This window comes from Podarcis erhardii, assembly GCF_964252035.2.
Source record: "Podarcis erhardii genome assembly, chromosome: 11".
NCBI classification, from domain to species: domain Eukaryota; kingdom Metazoa; phylum Chordata; class Lepidosauria; order Squamata; family Lacertidae; genus Podarcis; species Podarcis erhardii.
In genome coordinates, this window is record NC_138501.1 from 17,132,258 (window position 1) to 17,152,952 (window position 20,695).

Sequence of the window (20,695 nt, forward strand, 5' to 3'; positions counted from 1 at the left end):
CAGAAACATAATTTGTAGCCAGTGCAGTCATATCATAATTGGTGTTATATCTTTGGACTGTCTTGCTTTGGTCAACAATCTGGCTGCTGAATTCTGCACAAGCTGAACCATCTTTAAAGCCCCACATACAATGCAGTAACCCAACCTAGAGGTTACCAGAGCCTTAGCAATGGAAGCTAGGCTATCCCTGTCCAGCTGGGGCACCAGTCAAAGCTGACAGAAGACACTCAGTCCCACTGAAACCACTTGAACCTCACATGATAGAAGTGGATCTAGACATCTTCTCAAGCTATGTACATACCTGCTCTTTCAGAGGGATCATAATCCCATCCAGGGCAGATTAATCCCATCTATCCGGTACCAACTAACACATCCTCAGCCTTATCTGGGTTAAGCTTCAGTTGAACAAAGTCAAGGAAATGAGGGGTAGAAAAACATGGAAAGGAAAAATAAATAGTCTGGGATAATGGGGTAAATGAGGAACATGATAATGCATTTGGGCAGATACAAGAGAGGAGCAAAAGTATGTATGTATGTATGTATGCATATATGTATGTATTTAACTTCTATACTGCCCTATACTTGAAGGTCTCAGGGCAGTTCACATAAAATATCAAATACATAAAAATCAAAACAACAACAACAACCCAATAACCTCCCCCCCCCCCCAAAAAAAGAGCCAGCATTTTAAAAAGGGTATAGGATGTAGATCAGGTCAGGCAAAGGCCTGGTTAAAAAGGAATGTTTTGCCTGGTGCCTAAAGGTGTATAGTGAAGGCACTAGGTGAACTTCCCTGGGGAGAGCATTCCACAGACAGGGAGTCTGCAGAGAAGGCCCATTCTCGTGTTGCCACCCTCCTGACCTCTCAAGGAGGAGGGACATGAAGAAGGCCTCAGAGGATGATCTCAGGGTCTGGGTAGGTTCATATGGGAAGAGGTGGTCCTTGCGGTATTGTGGTCCTGAGCTGTTCAGATCAAAATGAGGAAGAAGATGGATATGGGAAATAAAAGGGAAGGAAACAACTAGAGATGAAAGGACTATTAGGCCAGACACAAAGAGAACAGTAGGCGGTGGAGGTGCGAACATATACAGAGCAATGGGTGGGGGGAGGCAGAAGTAAACAGGATAAACACACTGGAGAGAAGGATGTCATTAACAGCCAGAAGAGACACAAAGATCAGCCAGATATTTCCTCTCCTCACCCCACCCCCTGCCAACTACAGGACCAGAGTGATGCTAAACAGACACAGACCACTTCTTTTAAGTTGAGTTCAGACTTTTTTTTCTTCTTTTTTTAACCACGTCTAATTCCACATCCTAACATTTGGATGCTGCTGTCAAACACCTGATAACCTTCAGTGTTAAGGACATGTTTTGCTCTCAGGGATGTAAAAGAACACTTTGGGCATATTTATAATTGTGAGCTAATGACCTGGAAACAAAATATAAAAGAACCCCAATGGTTAACTTTCACTTCATAATGGAAGATGGCATTTTTTAACTCTGGCCCTGCACAACACATTTTCAGCAGTCAAACTACTCTCACCCTGACGCTTTCTTTCCACTATTTGCTTTGGCATTTTTACAAACTAATTTGACAAGATGTAACATATACGCTGGAAACTGCAGTGGTTTTTTTGTTTTTATGTTTTTTGCTCTACTGAAGCCTGGCCATAGACTACTGAAACCTTTGTTCTGAGTATTTTCAGGATCATAGTACCAAAGGTGACTCACAGAGACCACTATATTCAAAATGCATACATTCAGAGTTGCCTTTCTATTATGACCGGTGACTATGACTAAAACAATGAATGGATTATTGTACATCACCGCTTCATGCTCCAAGCATTTTACCATTTTTTATCTCGAAGAGAATGAGGAAATTTTGCTTAATAGCAGAATTTGGCTGGCTAGCAGGGCCATCATTCATAATAGCTGTTTATCAAACAGTCTGCTTCTGCACTCTAACCATCTCAATTCTGTATCATGTCAAAAAAACAACAAAGTGGCAGACACTGACCTCACACAATCACATGGTAGATTCTGCTGTTAGAAGACTGATAGTACCATAATGAGATAGCAGCTTCAGTGATACAGCTTATTCCCAATTTGAGCTGACAACCTTAGAAACAGCTCCTGTAGCTGCCCTTTAACCACTAGCCAGGTCTGCAGCAGTTAGCAGGTGGAAATGTTTAGTTCCATGACTTAAAAACCTTCACCTGCTGATTTGCACGTCTCAAACCTTATATATATATACACACACACACACACCAATATATATATATATATATATATATATATATATATATATATATATATATATAAAAGCAGCTTGGCCTACTCATCTTCCTTTTATCAGGTCAGATGGCAAGACTGCAGTTGCCCAGGAGGATTATTTTACCCAAAAATTGCACAGAATTTTTCTGCTGGGGTCCTTACAGGTATGACACCTCGTAATGGGGGAATGCCCCACCACACTATATCCTCATGTCAATAAAGCAGCTTAGGCCCACTTATCCAGGAAAATCCTAAAGTCCAGGTATCAACCTCACTGCTAGTAATGAAGCAAATGGTTGTTAAGAAGTTTTAGTCCTACACCAGGCATGGGAAATTTGTGGCCTTCCAGCTGTTGTTGGGCAACTCCCAGCACAACTGACTACTAGGCCATGCTGGCTGGGGCTGACGAGAATCAGACTCCAACAATATCTAAAGGGCCATAGGTGTCCCCCACCTCCCAAAAAATTAATTCCACATAGTTATCAGCACAAAGTCTTTGAGTGAGAGTTGCACCCTTTCGCACTCAAGTTACAATTTCCTGAGTACTTCTAAAGTCATTGCTGCAGGATACATATGGTTTCCAAGCCAAGTGAGAATATTAGAAATATTATCTTTTTCCAAGAGGGGGACAAAACAGAACCTGAGGAGATCTAACCACACTTCTTTTCTAGCAGATATACTCAAGCCTCTTTATTGCTCCATTTGAAAACCATAAGAGGCTGTGGAGGAAATTTGCTACAGGATGTGGGTAAAGGTGCAATCGGACAGAAGCAGGACGACACAGATTCACATATTACTCTGACAGTGCCATGCTATACAGTAATACTGATCTCATCTTCCAAGTGTTAATCTTTATGTAGCCAGAAGAGAGTGAAAAGAACAACAAACTAGCCAAATGAGTACTGAGCATCCTCAGTTGGTGTGGGATGATGGCTGACTGTTGCGGGGTGAGGACCAAAAACCAGGATGACAAAAATGGAATAGAGTATCCTGGGAAAGGACACAACTGGCCAGTGGGCACTTTAAACATCCCATGCTGCAAAATGTGTTATAGGTCCCATTTGTATAACTAACCCTTGTTTAACTTATTGGAGATTTTGTCTAAAGTTTGTAGGGCTATAGCCCTATTTGAGTGTTCCAGTTATCCTATTCAATTAGAATCTCATGAAGAAGAGTGGCAACAAGTTGCTAGCTCAGCTCTCTGTCACTGTTCTCACCACTCTCTCCAAGTTAGAGGCAAATGTCTGCAATGCAAAGCAGAGCTGGGTCCTAAACAGCACAAGGAGCCTATACATTTAGAAAAGATTCCATACTTCAGAAATTAATGCTCCAATTTGTGGATGGTACAACATTTTATTTTTATGAGGGAGAGGGGAACTAGCCCACTAATATGAGGTATCAGAACATCTAAATAGGGCTTAGATGGATGGACCAACAATATAACCCAGAAACACACATTTTATTTTAGTCATACAGCTAAAGCATATACTTAGCTGTCCAAAGTTGTGGTTAGAGAAGGCTTAAGCGACATTATGTGGAGTATATCACAATCACCATTTTTATTATTGTGACTGAATTGCATATTCTGCTGAAATATTTACTGATTTTGCCTTGAAGAACTGTTTTAGATAAAATCCTATTTCCCCTTAAAACCATGACACTCACTCATTTCTGCAATACAAGAATTATAACGTGGACAAACGCAGCATGGGAGCAACCTTCAGAACAAGGTATAAGCCTGTAACTCTTCTCAATACTCTGAATGACATGGATCTACTTAACAGGAAAGTGCACAGAGTATTGTTAGTTAGACTATTCCTGTGAGATAGATGCCAGTGATTAGTTTAGCGTAGCTAACATTGGATTATCATAATCAAGAACTGCTCTTTTCTCATTTATGTGCAATGACTTTCTACCTTCTCTTACAACTAAAACATAAGGCAGTGATTCTTAAGTGCTTTAGCCTAGGCATTCATAGATTCTAAGCCAAGAAATACGGTGTATGCAAATACAGAATGCTGATTCACAGTTCTTTCTATCTATATGAGGGAACATAACAGAACGTTAACACATTTCCTTCCTCTTTGCCTTTCTGTAACAATAAGCGCATCTGCATAAGTACTGCTGTGCTACAGTTATTAGTTGGTACATCAGGCAACATTAAATTCTTAAACTTGCAGAATGATAAACACTGCCATTCTGCTGGGAGAACCAGCATCAAAATGAGCAGGGGAAAGTCATGCAATGTGAGTAGTAGTAATTTCAAATTACTAAAGCAGAGGTTAAAAAACTGATATTACCAGCTCTACTGTAGCTGGGTAATGAAAATGTTTTTCAAATTTCAGATAACCAAGGCACATGCCTCTTCTCAAGGGAGCTCAAGGCAGCATATAGGGTTCATAATTGTATTTTCACAACCACCTTGTAGGGTAGTTCAGGCTGAGTGCCCAAGGTCACTCAGTGAGCTTCACAGCTTAATACAGATCTGATCTCCCTGATAGTATTCAGACACTTTAACCACTGCACCACACTGGCTCTGGATAAGCTTCCTGCCAGAGTGGTCAGCAGAGAGGGGTGGCACTAAGCACCAGGCCTCCCAGCCAGGGTGTCTCTGCTGCTTGCTGAGAGGGACAGGGGCAAGGTGGCAGTGGAGATGGGAACTGCACGGATGCACCAGTAGAGCCAACCTGGTACTCCTGCCAATGAGCCCTCACAGACCCAACCAGGCATCTCAGCCCATTCAGTAAAGAGTAGCAGCAATGCTGCTACCAGGAGGCCAGGTGTACAGCAGCGGCCCTTCCTGCTGGCTGCTCCCTGTCTCTTGACTGGAAGGCAACTAGCTCAGAGCAGTAATACACTGTGAGACTCAATGGGCAGCCTCTTCTGAAGATAGGCAACTCTGCTACATCTCTGCACCCGGATTGATTGAATGATCCAGTCACATCAGATGCAAATATATGAAAGAATTATCTTTAGAATTAGCTGAACCATAAAGAAGGCTGATCGCCGAAGAATTGATGCTTTTGAATTATGGTGCTGGAGGAGACTCTTGAGAGTCCCATGGACTGCAAGAAGATCAAACCTCTCCATTCTTAAGGAAATCAGCCCTGAGTGCTCACTGGAAGGACAATCGTGAAGCTGAGGCTCCAATACATTGGCCACCTCATGAGAAGAGTAGACTCCCTGGAAAAGACCCTGATGTTGGGAAAGATGGAGGGCACAAGGAGAAGGGGACGACAGAGGACAAGATGGTTGGACAGTGTTCTCGAAGCTACCAGCATGAGTTTGACCAAACTGCGGGAGGCAGTGGAAGACAGGAGTGCCTGGCGTGCTCTGGTCCATGGGGTCACGAAGAGTCGGACACGACTAAACGACTAAACAACAACTCTGAATTAAAGAAATCCTCACTGCACTCTGGTGGTGATCTGAGCACAATAGATTGTCCTTCTGGCATGTACACAATGAACAATACAAGCACTTACATTTTATAACCTATAGACAAATCTAGTGACTGAAAACCCCATTTTCAACGTAAGAACATAAAGGGGCATTCATTTCACCAAACCATAACACAATCCATTCAAAATTTGGCACTTAAAACATAGCACAGTGGGCATGTACTGTGGAGTCAGAACTAATCCACGGCTTCATGGTATTCATCTACCTTATGGCTGTTCTTATCTTGGATCATACATGATGCAGCAGTCGTGTTTCGGGAAGTAACATATGATCTGGGTGCCCATGCTGGCGTCCAATTCTCCAGAAACCCCGTTTGTGGTTTCTCTCCTTCAGGGGTATGTGGGGAGTGGTATAAAAAGCACGAGTGACAGCATGAACTCTGGGCTCAACCTTCATTTCCCTCACATGGATGTTGCAATGAAACTGCTGTAAAGAGGGTTGTGTTTTTAAAGTACAGTAGACCCACAATGTATGAAGGGGTTATGTTCTGGGGATAGTGTATAAAGCCAAAATTGCATATAGTCAAAACACATTGAGTGCAAGGTGGGTGGGATTGCCAAAGTATTTTCCCCAGATGCCCTCTCCCTTTTTAATTTTTTAAAAAATGCTTGCCAGGCACATAAAGCTGAATGCACTCAAGTTAAATGTCCCTAAGTTGTGAGTATACTGTTATGAAGCACGGAGGCTTTTTCTTCAGTTTCAAAGCACAGGCAGCTGGTATAATAGTTTATTGCAGAGTTTCTCTTGAAGTTATCCTGCGTGCAATTCCATCCCTGCCACACCATCACCCCCCTCTCATGAGCTCGGAGATAAAGTCATGACATGCAGCTTTATTGATTCTCATCTAAAACTGCTGCAAACAAGCTTGTGACCTCAAGCATCTTGCACAGAAAAAGCTTCTGGAAAAGCCACAGTTATCAAAAAACAAAGGCTAAACCTCTCCAAAAAGGCATCAAAAATTTTATGCTGACCTCTCAAAGTAGTTTACAGTTTGCATTTTGACTGAGTCCACTGGAAAAGTGCCACATTCTTTTCCTGATCAGTGTAAGGCCAATTGTGAGTCATTGCTTCTGTTGCACTATTTTACTGTTCAGGAAACCAATGAGCTGTACAGCAGCTTCACATTTTTAAGTTATTCATCTCTTTACCCCAAAGTGATGTTCCACTTCCTGCTGAAACAAGCAATACCTTTAGGAGGAAGCAAAGAGGGAAAAAAATAAGGTAAGGAGGGAGGAGAAACCCCTGGAGATACTGTGGGACTGCCTGAAATGGAAAGTTTACTTCCAAGGATGAGAAAACATTTTCTGATGTACATCAGGTTGATTCTTCATTTCCTTTTGAGGTGTGTAAAAGCAGAGCAGGGGTTTCATGGTCCAGGTGTCCAGGTCTGACACTGTTCCATGATCTAGATCAGGGGCCAGCAAACGTTTTCAGCAGGCGGCCAGTCCACTGTCCCTCAGACCTTGGGGGGGGGGCAGACCTTTTTTTGGGGGGGGGATGAACAAATTCCTATGCCCCACAAATAACCCAGAGATGCATTTTAAATAAAAGGACACATTCTACTCATGTAAAAACATGCTGATTCCTGGACCGTCTGTGGGCCGGATTTAGAAGGCGATTGGGCCCAATTCGGCTCCTGGGCCTTAGTTTGCCTAACCATGATCCAGATTATATTCCAAGCACCCAATCCTTCAAATGTCTGTTCAGTTCAAGTGAACAACAGGTTCAGTGTCACCTCATTGGAAGGATGTGAAAGAATTAACTGTGGTAGGGAAGCTTTGGCCTGTGGATTCCCCAGTATTCAAAGCATATTTTCAGGGAGCTCAAGAGATAGCAGAAGGATTGAATCCAAGCAATTTTTTAAAAAAAATAATATAATTAATGACAATAAAAACTCATTATGGACATTATGATATTTCACTGTTTTACCTAGTCATGGTATCTACTCCCATACACTGATTAATTTATTTATCATTTACCTTTGTATCCTGTACTACTTTGAATGGATATATGCACTAACAAAACATTTGGAATATTTAAAGTCACACTTGTAGCACTGAGATTTATTTTACAAATTCTATTTTTAAGTCAAAGATATGCAAATTTCCAAAACTAATTCAAGGGGAGTTTTTGAAAGTATATTTACTCACTTGGAGGGAGTTAGCAAAGTTAGGTGCAAATGCATTTATTATGTGCAACATTGCAAAGATAGTATTTGCTGTTAAAAAAACCAACACCCTTATATTTGGTCAAATCACCAAACCTTATCAAACATTTTTGATAGTTGATCTAGGTATATTTGTACTAGCTTTTAGTGTACCTCGCAAACAAAGTGTTTAACATTTACCAGCCCATGAAAAAATGAAGCCATGTCTCTATTGTTGCTGTGTAGATGTTACTGTTCACATGCTTGAATCCACATGCTTGAAGGAGGAAGTCTCAATTTTGTGTTTGTGTGTGTGCATCAATAGTATGTTTGTATATTTGCAGTGATCCAATAAAAAGAAGTGCCCCTGAAGAAGGAAAAGAATAGTGAAGTGTCTTGGACCTTTAAACTACAATAAACTTTGAGAACACTTCCCTCTTTCATTTTCTTGTTGTTCACATAACTACACAACCCAGAAATTATAAAGCTGTGAATGTGGCTAGCTTCATGCTAAGACTGGCTAAGGTATGGGAAGTACATTGCTAACCACTTAGAAATGTTTTTCTACTTTTAATGGTAGTGATTCTAAGAGAGAGGTGAGCCTCAGCAACTCAAATGGCCAGTGCACATGTAATTTGCTTAACCACATGCTCCTTCCCAATCCCTCCTTGTGGAACCTGGCAAGCCTTAACCACATAATCACATTTCCCATAGGGACATTATTCTCTGTGTTTGTGGTGTTCTTTTATGTTGTGTTAAAATTCATTTTGTGTTCAAGACTGCCTTCAACCTTTCACAGGGCTGTACTGTTCCCCTGAGGCAAGGTGAGAGACCTTCAGCTCCCAAGGTGAACTTCTGCATCTCTAGATCAGGGATCCTCCTTTGGCTCATGGGCCGATCTTGGCCCATCAGACTTCCCCATTTGGCGCATGAGTCCACCATGTGTAAGCCATGGCCACCCCCATGACACCTGATGTCATACAGGTAAGGGTGGGGCTTGACCAAAGCTGCTTTGTCCAGCTCTGAAAGCAACCGGCAACCAGTTGGTTGTCAGGAGCCTTTGAAATGCTACACGAAGCAGGAACCCAGTGCTAAGCAGGATCACTCTCCCTTCATATCAGCTGATCCAAAGGGAGATCAAATTCTAAAGAACTTCTGAAGTTCTTTAGCTCGTTAACTTCTCTTTCTCTCTCTCTTAAATCTTTTTCTATTCCTTTTTCTCTATTTCTTCATTTTCCTTCCTTCCTCCTCCTTCTCCTCTCCCTCTTTTTTGCCTTTAATGTTTCAGTTTGGATAAAGAAAATATGTTTGACAATAATCTTTGTATTTTTCTTTATAAACCTTAATAATTATTTTAAGAAAAAAACATAGGGAGATGCTGAGGTCAGGCTTTTGTGGCAAAAATAACATACTCATTCAGCATATGTTTCATTGTCCCAAGCTCATCTGATTTTGTTCCTAACATAAAAAAAATTTTGTCAGTTCACCAAATGACAAAATAAAACTATGAATAAAATCAAGTGCCATTAACCTAGTCTCTATTTTCTTGGAGAAGGTATTTGAACACTAGAAGAAAATTAGAGAAATTCTGAGTCATCGTGTGTGTGTGTGTGTGTTAAGTTGCATACCAGCCTTCATCTGTAGCTCTCAAGGCAGTTTGCAGCATAAAAACAAAACAAAAAACATGTAAAATGTAATTCTGAAAAGCTGTTGCCAAGTAATGAAACTTTGGAAAATTATGATAAAGAACGTTAGCTATATATGGAAACAAAAAATGTGTCTGCAGGTTGACATTTTAACAGAATTACGCAAATCTGAAAGAAGGACATGAACAGGTAAGTTGAAGGTTGTGAACATAAATTATTACTGAAATTAAGTAACCATTCAAATCAATGCAAATAAGGATGTAGCAAGAGTCCTGCTGGAGGTCGGATCTGATTTAGTTCAACATCCTATTTCTCAGAACGCCCAGTCAGATATCTATGGGAAGCTTACAAGAAGGGCTCACTTCTAAATACATGCAGAAGAAGGCTGATCGCCGAAGAATTGATGCTTTTGAATTCTGGTGCTGAAGGAGACTGTTGAGAGTCCCATGGATTGCAAGAAGATCAAACCTATCCATTCTTAAGGAAATCAGCCCTGAGTGCTCACTGGAAAGACAGATCCTGAAGCTGAGACTCCAATACTTTGGCCACCTCATGAGAAGACTGGACTCCCTGGAAAAGACCCTGATGTTGGGAAAGATTGAGGGCACAAGGAGAAGGGGACGACAGAGGACGAGATGGTTGGACAGTGTTCTCAAAGCTACCAGCATGAGTTTGACCAAACTGTGGGAGGCAGTGGAAAACAGGAGTGCCTGGCGTGCTCTGGTCCATGGGGTCACGAAGAGTCGGACACGACTAAACAACAATAACAGATAATGTGGATGTTTAATGTAATAGTTACATGAAATGTCCACATCATTCAATATGTCTAGACTATCATTCATGCTGCATTATGATGTAGTGTGTGTGCAAGTTGGTTCAAGTCCCATTGAGGTATTGATTGGCTTCTCTTATTTAACACTAAAAAACAACCACAGGTCAGATTCTGACCTTATAATGTTTGCCACCTCAGTTCAGTCATTTGCAGAAGAGTAAATGGTCAGACTATCGCAGAATAATCAAATAACTTAAAGTAAATGCATACTAATGTTGGATCCATTTCCTTTTTCTAAACTACAGACATTGTGAAAGATTTATTAAATATTTAAGCCATAACAATTGCTATATTGATAAACTCTGTGTCATGGACTGGCTGGATGCAGAGGTGTGCAGCAGGCACCAGCGGGTACCTTCAGTTGTCGTAACTGCCTCATTGGGGCAAGATCTACTGGAAAGAGTTGCTGCCCTCACTAGGCCTGAGCTGTTGTGTTTCTCTGAATAAAGAGAGTTAACTTCACTGACAATGCCCCACACCCAGCGCAGCCAGCTTTTATGGCCGGTGGTGGACCAAACAGAAGACTGGGACTGTCAAGTCTGCCACTGGGGCACTGCGCCCCCACCAGGGTGCCAACTGGTCCATTTGCCAGCTCCCCACAGCCGTCAAGACCATTGCTGACATCAGCTGGCCATGCAGTTGATTCTCACCCCCAGCTCTCCTCGTGGCCCCATGCCAAGCTGCAACAACAACCACTGCCTGAAGATGGTAAGCAGTTTTAATATGAACCACCAGCACCACCACAATTATTCTGGTGTGACTTTATGGATCATACAAATAACGAAGCATTAGTAAGTTCTAATTAACTATGTCCTAGTAGTTCAAATACAGTTTTCTATCTTACCCAGAAGTAGACTGTGAAAAAGTACAGAGGTGAGGCTGCACACCTAACAGATTCAAACCCCAAAAATAAGTGTCAAAATGCCTCTTTTTAACGTGGGATACACCTTTTAGCAAAGAATGTCCTCCAACCTTTCCCACCCCATCTATCCCAAAATCAAGGAAGTAGCTGAAACATCTGTCTGACTTAACTCTAAACCTCCCCTAACTTTAACCCTGCCCACACTATACTGCAACACGACTGTGTTGTGCAAGAAGGAGAAGCATTACTACTAAATTGGGGAAAATATGTGTTCAGCTCAACTAAGAAAGCAATTATTCTAACCAGGATGGCAATTTTCACATTAACTCACTCCCCCCAAAGTATTTAAGGGAACATGATGTTACAGATATTTAGCTTAAAATTAGTTGTGCTGAACATCAGTCCAGTACAAATACCTCTAATAATAGTTTGTGGTCGAAAATTTAATACAAAATTTAATACAGAATGTAGCAAAAAGCACAATTCTATTGATCCATTGAGGTTTAGAAATCAATTATAATGTTCCAGTGTAATTGCTCCTTAGCAGCCTCATTTGTTATGGGATATTAAAAGGCCAGTATGTGAGCAATCTTCATCTGGAAAATACAGAAAACAGGAAAGAAGCACACAAATGCTGCAAAGCCATGGAAGAATGAAATGAACAACATTAACAAGACCTCTGCCAAAACAAAAATTAAGAGCCCTATTTTCCCAACTCAAATTTCCTAACCCAAGACATTATTTTATATTTTTTATCTCTCCCCTTGCAGCTCTTCTGAAACAGCTTATAAGACAAACACACACACACACACACACACACACAAATGCAGCTTAAATAAAAAGCCACACACACAGTAATCAGAGTCAGGAATAGCATCAACACTGTCCAAAGGCCTGTCTGAAAAGAAAAAGCATAGATGGCCAGCAAAAGATGGAAAACAAACAGGCCTGATAAGTCTTCTTAGGAGTGTGACTACCAATATGCTACTGTTCCTTTTAACTTGCTGTTCAAGGCCGGAGTCCTCTGCACTCTTACCTAGAAGCAGCTCCCCATTGGGAACAGTTATTTCTGAGCAATAATGCACAGGATTGCATTGCAACTGAGGCATAGCACTGGAAAGAGGAGCTCATTTATGATCCCAGCATCCACAGAAGAACAGGTAAGTTATCAGGCCCAAAAGTTTACAATGCTTTTTTGTAATGACATACATCAACACAATTAGCAAAAGTTTGTGGTCTTTAATTTAAACACTTGAGTGGAACTCTGGATACAAATCTTTATAACAAATATATTGTTTGGTTTCATCATTATTTTCCTTTTTCTCCATTCTATGTCTCACATCGTAAGCTCTAACTACAACAGCCATCAATCCCGCTTAAAACTGAAATATTGCAACCTAAATTTTGGGTGGACAGAAGAAATTCATCAACAGAATTGGGGGGTAGGTAATTTCCTGCTATTCTCCCCTCTCCTTATAGCCCCCCCACCCAATGTGCCCTAGAGGTGCCAGCACACTGAAACAGGTTTGTAAACTGAGACACAATATACTGTATTCAACTTTTACAAATGCCAACATGTATTTTTGTTTTCCTTAATTACCCCCCTTGAGAGAAGTTTCACCTTGCTCCATGTGAAACTCAGGAGTTTTGTAGAAAACAGAAGCACATAGGGGCATCTCAAGATGTCAGCAGAAGAACAATCACCCTGTAGCAAAGATAGCAGGGGCAATTTGGATGTTTTATCTTAAATCAACTGAATGTTCATGTGAAACGAAGGCCACTTTCAAAAGGTTTTCCTGCAATCCTTGTGTCATGTCATAGCATGCATGCTGCTTACTCATCTCGCACACAGGAGGGTTGGAATGAACGTGCCGCCAGGAGAACACTGCACTGAGGAGTTGCCAGAGAAGAAAGGTTTAGTACAGTTTTACAATTGTTCAATGGAAATGGATTCACATTTATTCTCTTGGTTGATGAGGAAAGGAAAGGGATCAGTATTAAAATGTTTTTAGCATCAATGTATTTGTTAATTAGCTATGCTGCAGTTTGTGGATTTCATTTAGTAGGCTGTGTTTTTTCTGTGCTAAGAAATACACACTCCTTCAACTCCAACTGGAAGGATAAGAGCTATGTTGAAAACATTGGCAAGGTGGGGGTATCAGATAAGCCATGGGGAGAATAGAGGAGCATTCCAGTGTTTTGAAAAGTTTCCTGATTTACTACAAACTGGTGTTCTAACTAGCTTATACCAGCCCTTTATTTAAGGCAAGTTTATCTGGCTTCTTAACAAGTCAGGAAATTCCAGTTTTTAAAAGTGTGCCCACATTTTTTAAGGCATTGTCCTTACCCCATTCCCACCCCTTCACCAAACCTCTGATTTAAATGGTTTTTGTATTAACATTTCAGAAAGCCATTTCTTCCTTTCCTCCACCAAATACCCCCTCCTCTATGTTTACACAGATAATTGGGGTATTTCCAGCTCTCCACATGCTCTTCCATATCATAAAAGTAAATGGAATTGTTTTCCACATTGACAAGCTTTGTTTCAGACCTAGTGTTACTTAAAAGCATACATACATCAAGAGTATATACCCACACTGGAAAAAGAAGTTGTTAACGCCAAGAAACCTCCTTCCTAAAAATAACGATCTTTCAGTTCTCTGTATTACACAACTTCCTTTTGCAAAAGGAACACTGCATCTACTTTAAAAAAGTATCTTCCCCTTTCAACTTAAGCCATTGTTGCTTGTGTGAATACATAGCACTCAGCCCTTTGAACATTAATAATACTGTGTATTGTATATAGTTATCATTGCACAAACAAAACGCCATTGGCATCAAGGCTCGTGTTTCTGCATTTTCAGTGAAATCTGAACAGCAGTCTTTAGATGCCTTTTGCTTTCTCCCCTCCCCTACGAAGAGCTCAGTGCTACTGAGAGCACAAATCTCTATTCATCATCTCATATTGCTGCCAGAAGCAGCTCTGAAGGAGACGCGAACTTTTTCAAAAACAAAAACCCAAATCTTAGAAAACACTAAAGTCATACCTTCTTTAGATTCATCTGCCTCAGCGCTCATGGTATCACACTAAATCTCTGGAGATTGCGGATGACGTGCACGTCTGAGAAGCAGCAAAGTCAACTTCTCAAAAGAAAAAAAGGGGGGCTGGGATTAAGAGAGGAAAAGTTCTGTGAAACCAACGAATCACAGCTCAGCTGCTCTAAAAGTTTCCGCCTCTTTCGGAATGGCATTCTGAGCAACTGTCTGAAAAGGAGCACCTTTGCAGACACCCATTTCATTTGCAAGGAATCACACTTTATATATTTTATTCTATTTTAGCCTTTCAAATGGTGGACTTCTACTTGTTAGAGCTTGCTAAGCAGTGTGAGCACACACATGCACATGAAAGGCAGTTTAGACAAAACAGCAGAAAAGCCACTAAGTTTTTAATATCTCATTAAGAGGCTGACAAGCAGCATGGGCCTACAACCTCCAACTGTAATTGTCTAAAACAGTGTTTTGAGCTATTAAGAATTAACTTGATATCTGAGTATGAATTGCTTTATAGGGTGGGTGTGGGTGGGAAAGACTCAAGGAAGGAAAAGGTATATTTAAAAAAATAAAATTATACACACTTAAGCATTGTTTCTTCCAGCTTTATTTTAAAATTCAGACTGTGGCTTTTTATCTGTCCACAACAGGAGCAATTTTGGTGAAATATTTTTGCCTCTGCCCCCCTTATCTGTGCATTTCACACCTTTAATGTCTCAGATCAGATAGACCTGGTGCTAAACCACTGTTTGTTGTAAGCAGAGTTTAGAACCCAAACCATGGCTTGAGAGACCTCTGGGTATAGGGCGGTATATTCTTCTTCTTCTTCTTCTTCTTCTTCTTCTTCTTCATGGTTTGTGCTTCCAAATGTACAAGGAAAACCATGACTTGCAGTACCTTGTCTGCTTTTATATTCTGCCCTCTCAGCTTTCCTAAACTGAAAGGGCCAGAAGCATATGAAAACAATGTCTGCAACTGTGGTTTCTGAGGCATTACAGTGGTACCTCAGTTTAGGAACTTAATTCGTTCTGGAGGTCTGTTCTTAACCTGAAGCACCACTTTAGCTAATGGGGCCTCCTTGTGCTGCTGCTGCGCTGCTGCTGCTGCACGATTTCTGTTCTCATCCTGAAGCAAAGTTCTTAACCCCAGGGAATATTTCTGGGTTAGCGGAGTCTGTAACCTGAAGCGTATGTAACCTGAAGTGTATGTAACCCGAGGTACCACTGTATACCAAATCTTGGGGCTGGTTTAGATGATACACACCTGCCTCATCTACTGGATAGAGAGGGGAGAACAAGCGTGCCTGCCAACCTCACCCAGACAGCATGCAAGCACCACTCGAGTCTCACTATGTGCATGTGTATGATATTATGCCTATGCATATACAGTGGTGCCTCGCAAGACGAAATTAATTCGTTCCGCAAGTCTCTTCGTCTTGCGAGTTTTTCGTCTTGCGATGCACGGTTTTCCATAGGAATGCATTGAAAATCAATTAATGCGTTCCTATGGAAACCGCCTTCCCCCGACCTCTTCTGGCGGGCGGCATTTTAAAATCGCCCGGGACAGCGGAGGACTTCTCCGCTGTCCGGGCGATTTAAAAGCCCCTGGGAAGGCAAGCAGGGGGGACAAAGACTTTTGCCCCCCGCCTGCCTTCAGAAGAGGTCCAGGACAGGCTTCGCGGACCTCTCCGCAAGCAGCGGGAGCGCTCCTTGCGGAGAGTTGCCAGCGCGCCCAGGCTTCGCGGCCCCGCCGTCCGGCTTCGGGACATCGTTCCGATGCCAGGCGGCGGGGGGAGGCTTTCTCGCCCCGCCGCCCGGCATCGGGACGATGCCCCGAAGCCGGGCGGCGGGGGGAGGCGTTCCTGCCCCGCCGCCTGGCATCGGGACGATGCCCCGAAGCCGGGCGGCGGGGGGAGACTTTCCCGCCCCGCCGCTCAGCTTCGGGACATCGTTCCGATGCCGGGCGGCGGGGGGAGGCGTTCCCGCCTCGCCGCCCGGCATCGGGGCATCCTTCCGAAGCCCGGCGGCGGGAGGAGGTGTCCCCGCCCCGCCGCCAGGCTTCGGAGGAGGTCCGAGGACAGCGGGGAAGACGAGCTGCGCTTCCCCACTGTCCCGGAGATTTCCCTATGGGCTGTCGTCTTGCGAAGCAAGCCCATAGGGAAATTCGTCTTGCGAAGCGCCTCCAAAACGGAAAACCCTTTCGTCTAGCGGGTTTTCCGTCTTGCGAGGCGTTCGTCTTGCGGGGCACCACTGTACCAGATTTCATTTAGGAAATCAACTGGAAGGTTTTAGTGTATGTATGTGAACAGCATTCACATATTATGTCCCCACATGCAGGTGTGGAGCCACCACAGGTGGGTCAAGTACTCTGGACAGGCAGGTATGTTCATGGTTCTCAAGGTACTTGGAGCCCTGTTTCAACTGGCTCAAACTGAGTGTGAATCATAGTTTCCAACCCCACTTCAAACTATGGTGTCCAATTGCAAGCAAAGGTTCATCAGTTCAGACATGATACAGAATCATAATTCGGTTTCCTTAATCATCATTTAGGGAGGCATTCATCTGCAGGTCTCAGTGCGGTTCACAACATAAAATTACAACGTTGAATATTGAACCTTTACTGTTGTATGAACTATCAGCTTTACTGATAGTGACATAGCTCTGTAATTAGCCTATTCTTAAGTTGTTTAAAAGTTTTATGCTTTTGTTTTGAAATTGCTTCTACTGAAGTACCGTATTTTTCGCCCTATAGGACGCACCGTCCCATAAGGCGCACCTAGTTTTTTGGGGGGGAAATAAAGGGGAAAAAATTATTTCCCCCCCCCCAGGTGCGGGGCTGGGGCGGGGGAGGCCCAAGCTTCCCCCGCCCCAGCCGCCAAACAGGCAGCTCTCTGCAAGCCGTGGGAGCCCAGCGCTGGCTCCCGCTGCTTGCTGAGAGGTCCGCGAAGCCTGGACGTGCTGAGCTCAGCGCGCGCAGGCTTCGGCATGCAGGCAACTCTCCGCAAGCAGCGGGAGCGCTCCCGCTGCTTGCGGAGAGGTCCGCGAAGCCTGCAGAGCGAGAGGGGTTGGTGCGCACCGACCCCTCTCGCTCTCCAGGCTTCAGCGAAAGCCTGCATTCGCCCCATAGGACGCACACACATTTCCCCTTCATTTTTGGAGGCAAAAAGGTGCGTCCTATAGGGCGAAAAATACGGTATGTCCTAGGTAAATTGTTTTAATGTTACAGTTCAGGATGACAATATCAATACTAATGTTGCGCTTTCTTCTTGCAACAACTCTGCACAATCTAAGTGTCTTCTTCAACAGGCTTTTGTGGTGCTTTGCAAGACCAAAGGCTGCTGCAATTGTGTCAGTCATGGTAATTGCCATGAGATGTATTGGTCTCTTGTGGAAGAGGCACTGTTCGTACCAACAGTGCCCGAGGTGATTCTTAGACTACATGTGAAGAAGCTCTCCCTGTGCCCCGTCAACTCAAACAAGCAACTGGCGAGTTACCAATCACTTGAGCATTAAATACTGTTAATGAAAACAAGCAAAACAGAAAAACAGAAAAATCTAAGTTATGTTGGTAGAGAATTTACTTGAGCAACGGAACAATATTTAACTTGTTTTTTTTTTACAGAGTGCTGTATTTTTCCTGTAACAGCAAGTTCAAAGCTCGGGAGTGCTTTTGAATCTGGCCTTGTCTTGCTTTGGTAACATCCAGACTGGATAGTTTTTAATTCATGACAAATAGGGCTGCCTTTTAAGTGTTCACAAAGAAACTTCAAACAGGGGTTTTCCACAATTAACATTTTGCCACTGTTGAAATATTCCTATTGTTTTCCAGTATGTTTCTGACCTCAGTTCAAAGATCTCCTTTTGATCAATAAGGTCCAGCAGTCCTCAAAATTCCCTCCTAGGGCTCACTTGAGCTGGCCCATGACTCATAAAATGGCAGTGAAGGAGCAGAGTTGATAACAAAATGATGGTCAATAGAGACAGAAATACCGTAAATTTCGCTCCATAACACGCAGATTTTTCCTCCCAGAAAGTAAGGGGAAATGTCTGTGCGTGTTATGGAGCGAATGCCTACAGATGGCGGGGGAATCTGCTGCAGTTGTGAGCAGTCGGTGGCTTGCTTTGAAACAGCAAAGCGGGTGTAAGCGGCTCCTGTCAGCGAGCCGAGCTGGGGAGGAGGGAGAGAAGCAGAGCGGGCTTGGCTGCTTTAAAAAAACCCCGTCCTCTATGTTCCTCTCTCCTCCCCACTGAGCTGCTAAGTAGCAGCGAAGCTTTTCAGCCAGCCTAGCCGGGAGGAGGGAGAGAAGCAGAGCGGGGTTGGCTGCTTTAAAACAACCCCGTACTCTCTGTCCCTGCCTGCAGTTTTTTGCTGTCCGATTTTGGATTAGCCACTGTAGGGGCTGTGTGTGTGTGTGCTTGAGCTATTGTTCTCCTCCTCCTGCTTCCCCTTCGCCCCTGCACTCTCCCTCCGACTTTAGAATTGACACTCTGTGTCTGTGTGCGTGAGAGAGAGGGCTCCTTCTCCTCCTCCTGCTTCGCATTCACTCTCCCTGCGCTGTCCCTCCGACTTTAGAATTGACACTCTGTGTGTCTCTGTGTGTGTGAGGGCTCCTTCTCCTTCTCTTGCTTCCCGTTCACTCCCCCAGCGCCCTGCGACTTTAGGGCCAGTTCCCTCTCTGCCTGTGTGTGTGTTTTGACCTCACTGCGCTTGTTGGGGGAGAGTGTTGGTCGCAATTTTTCTTGATTTGTCTCAGAGTGGTTACTATCATGGTTTCCTTGCCGGGGAGGAGGGAGAGACGCAGAGCCTGCTTGTTCTAAAGGAGCAAAGCTGGAGAGGAGCCTCTCCTGCATTATCAGCAGCATCCTTCTCCACACCCCCCACGCGAGCTCCTTGTCCCTTGAGTTCTTTTCCTTCCCTCCCCACTTAAAACGTGGTTACAAAGCACGGATCCACATGGATCCTCAGGATTTTTGCACTAGGTCACCCCAAATTCACCATCAGATCACATAGCATATCCATGGCTACAGCCTGCACCAAAACACACACGCACCCACTGTTTCATGGGGTCGCAATGGCGCAAAAACGTGGTTACAAAGCATGGATCCACATGGATCCTCAGGATTTTTGCATTGGGCTACCCCAAACTCACCGTCAGATCACATGTCTGTGACCACAGCATGAACCACAAAAATCATATATCCACTGTTTCATTTAGAATATTTTTTTCTTGTTTTCCTCCTCTAAAAACTATGTGCGTGTTATGGTCAGGTGCGTGTTATAGAGCGAAAAATACGGTAGGTATAATTGATGAGCAATTACTGACACTTCTATCTAATCTCTTTGTCACAGCAATTTCCTTGTGGTAGGGAATTCCAATAATTAAGAACAGATATTGGCTTCGGAGGCAACCTGATTTAGACTCTCCTTTTTATTTTATAAATTTGTTCTTAGTCATACAATTATTTATAGACTAACTTTTTAGGAACATCCAATGGTGGTTTATGTTTTATTTTAGGCAGAAATCGCTGATCTATGTCTAAGCAGAGATGGCTTTTATATTTTCACTTCCATATGCACCTCAAAATAGTTTTACCCATCCACAATTTCATCTTCCCATCTCATTTCACCCCTTTAACTTGTACCCTTTCCCCACTCCACAAACTGTCAGTTTCTTTAATCCCTCCTTTAACAGCTTCCCTCACCCTGCTTCCCCTTTATTTCCAGTTTATCAGTACTCATATTAGAAATACTGGATTTCTCCTAAGTTCCTTTAAAGGAGGCTCAAACCATCCATTTCTTTCACCAGCTCCTCCTCCTTCCTTCCTTCAAAACCAGTTAACCACACTGCCAGTTTTCTCACTTTCCCCCCTTTCTTAGCCTCCAACTCTGCATGCTACAGCCTCACTCTTGCTGGAAAGCATAGGGCATTCTGGGCACAACAGCCTAAGTCAGGCAGCCCCCCCCCCCCCCGAGCTGGCTTAGCCTTTCAAGGCCCAGGGCAAGTATACCCAGCTACTCTCCACTATGCACAGGCAGTATCAGAAAGTAGCCAGGCACAAGGCACATTTTGCGAGTGGTGCAGGTCCAACTGTGACCACGCGGAGATCTCTGGATGCCAGGTTGGCAACTGAACTCTCAATCTGGCTGGCCTCCGCAGCTTTCTTAAGCAGGTACGGAGAAGAGATTATTGCATTTATACCCCACCTTTTCTCTCCAAGGAGTACAAGGTCCAACCCCCTCCTACAAGAATCCTGTGAGGTAGGTTAAGAGGCTGTGACTGGCCCAGGGTCACCCAGTGAGTTTCATGGCTGAGTGGGGATTTGAACCCTGATCACCTAGGTCTCAGTCTGACACTCAAACCACATTGGCTTCCGAGAGTACTTCTGCTATGGGGCAGCTATATAAGTTAAGTAGGTAAATAA

General features: G+C 43.3%; 1 protein-coding gene across 3 annotated transcripts in view; it reads right to left on the minus strand.

Moving 5' to 3' along the window:
• TNFAIP8 (TNF alpha induced protein 8) overlaps nt 1–20,695 on the minus strand; it is a 44,818-nt gene that overhangs the window by 7,396 nt on the left and 16,727 nt on the right. Inside the window, exon 1 of one of the 3 annotated variants that reach the window (XM_081880604.1) lies at nt 14,270–14,381. The exons of the other annotated variants lie outside the window; for them this stretch is intronic. Within the exon in view, the coding sequence (XP_081736730.1) occupies nt 14,270–14,300 (31 nt within the window). The 5' untranslated portion in view covers nt 14,301–14,381. Of the gene's footprint in view, nt 1–14,269; nt 14,382–20,695 lie in introns of those variants that run through there. 3 annotated transcript variants of the gene reach the window in all.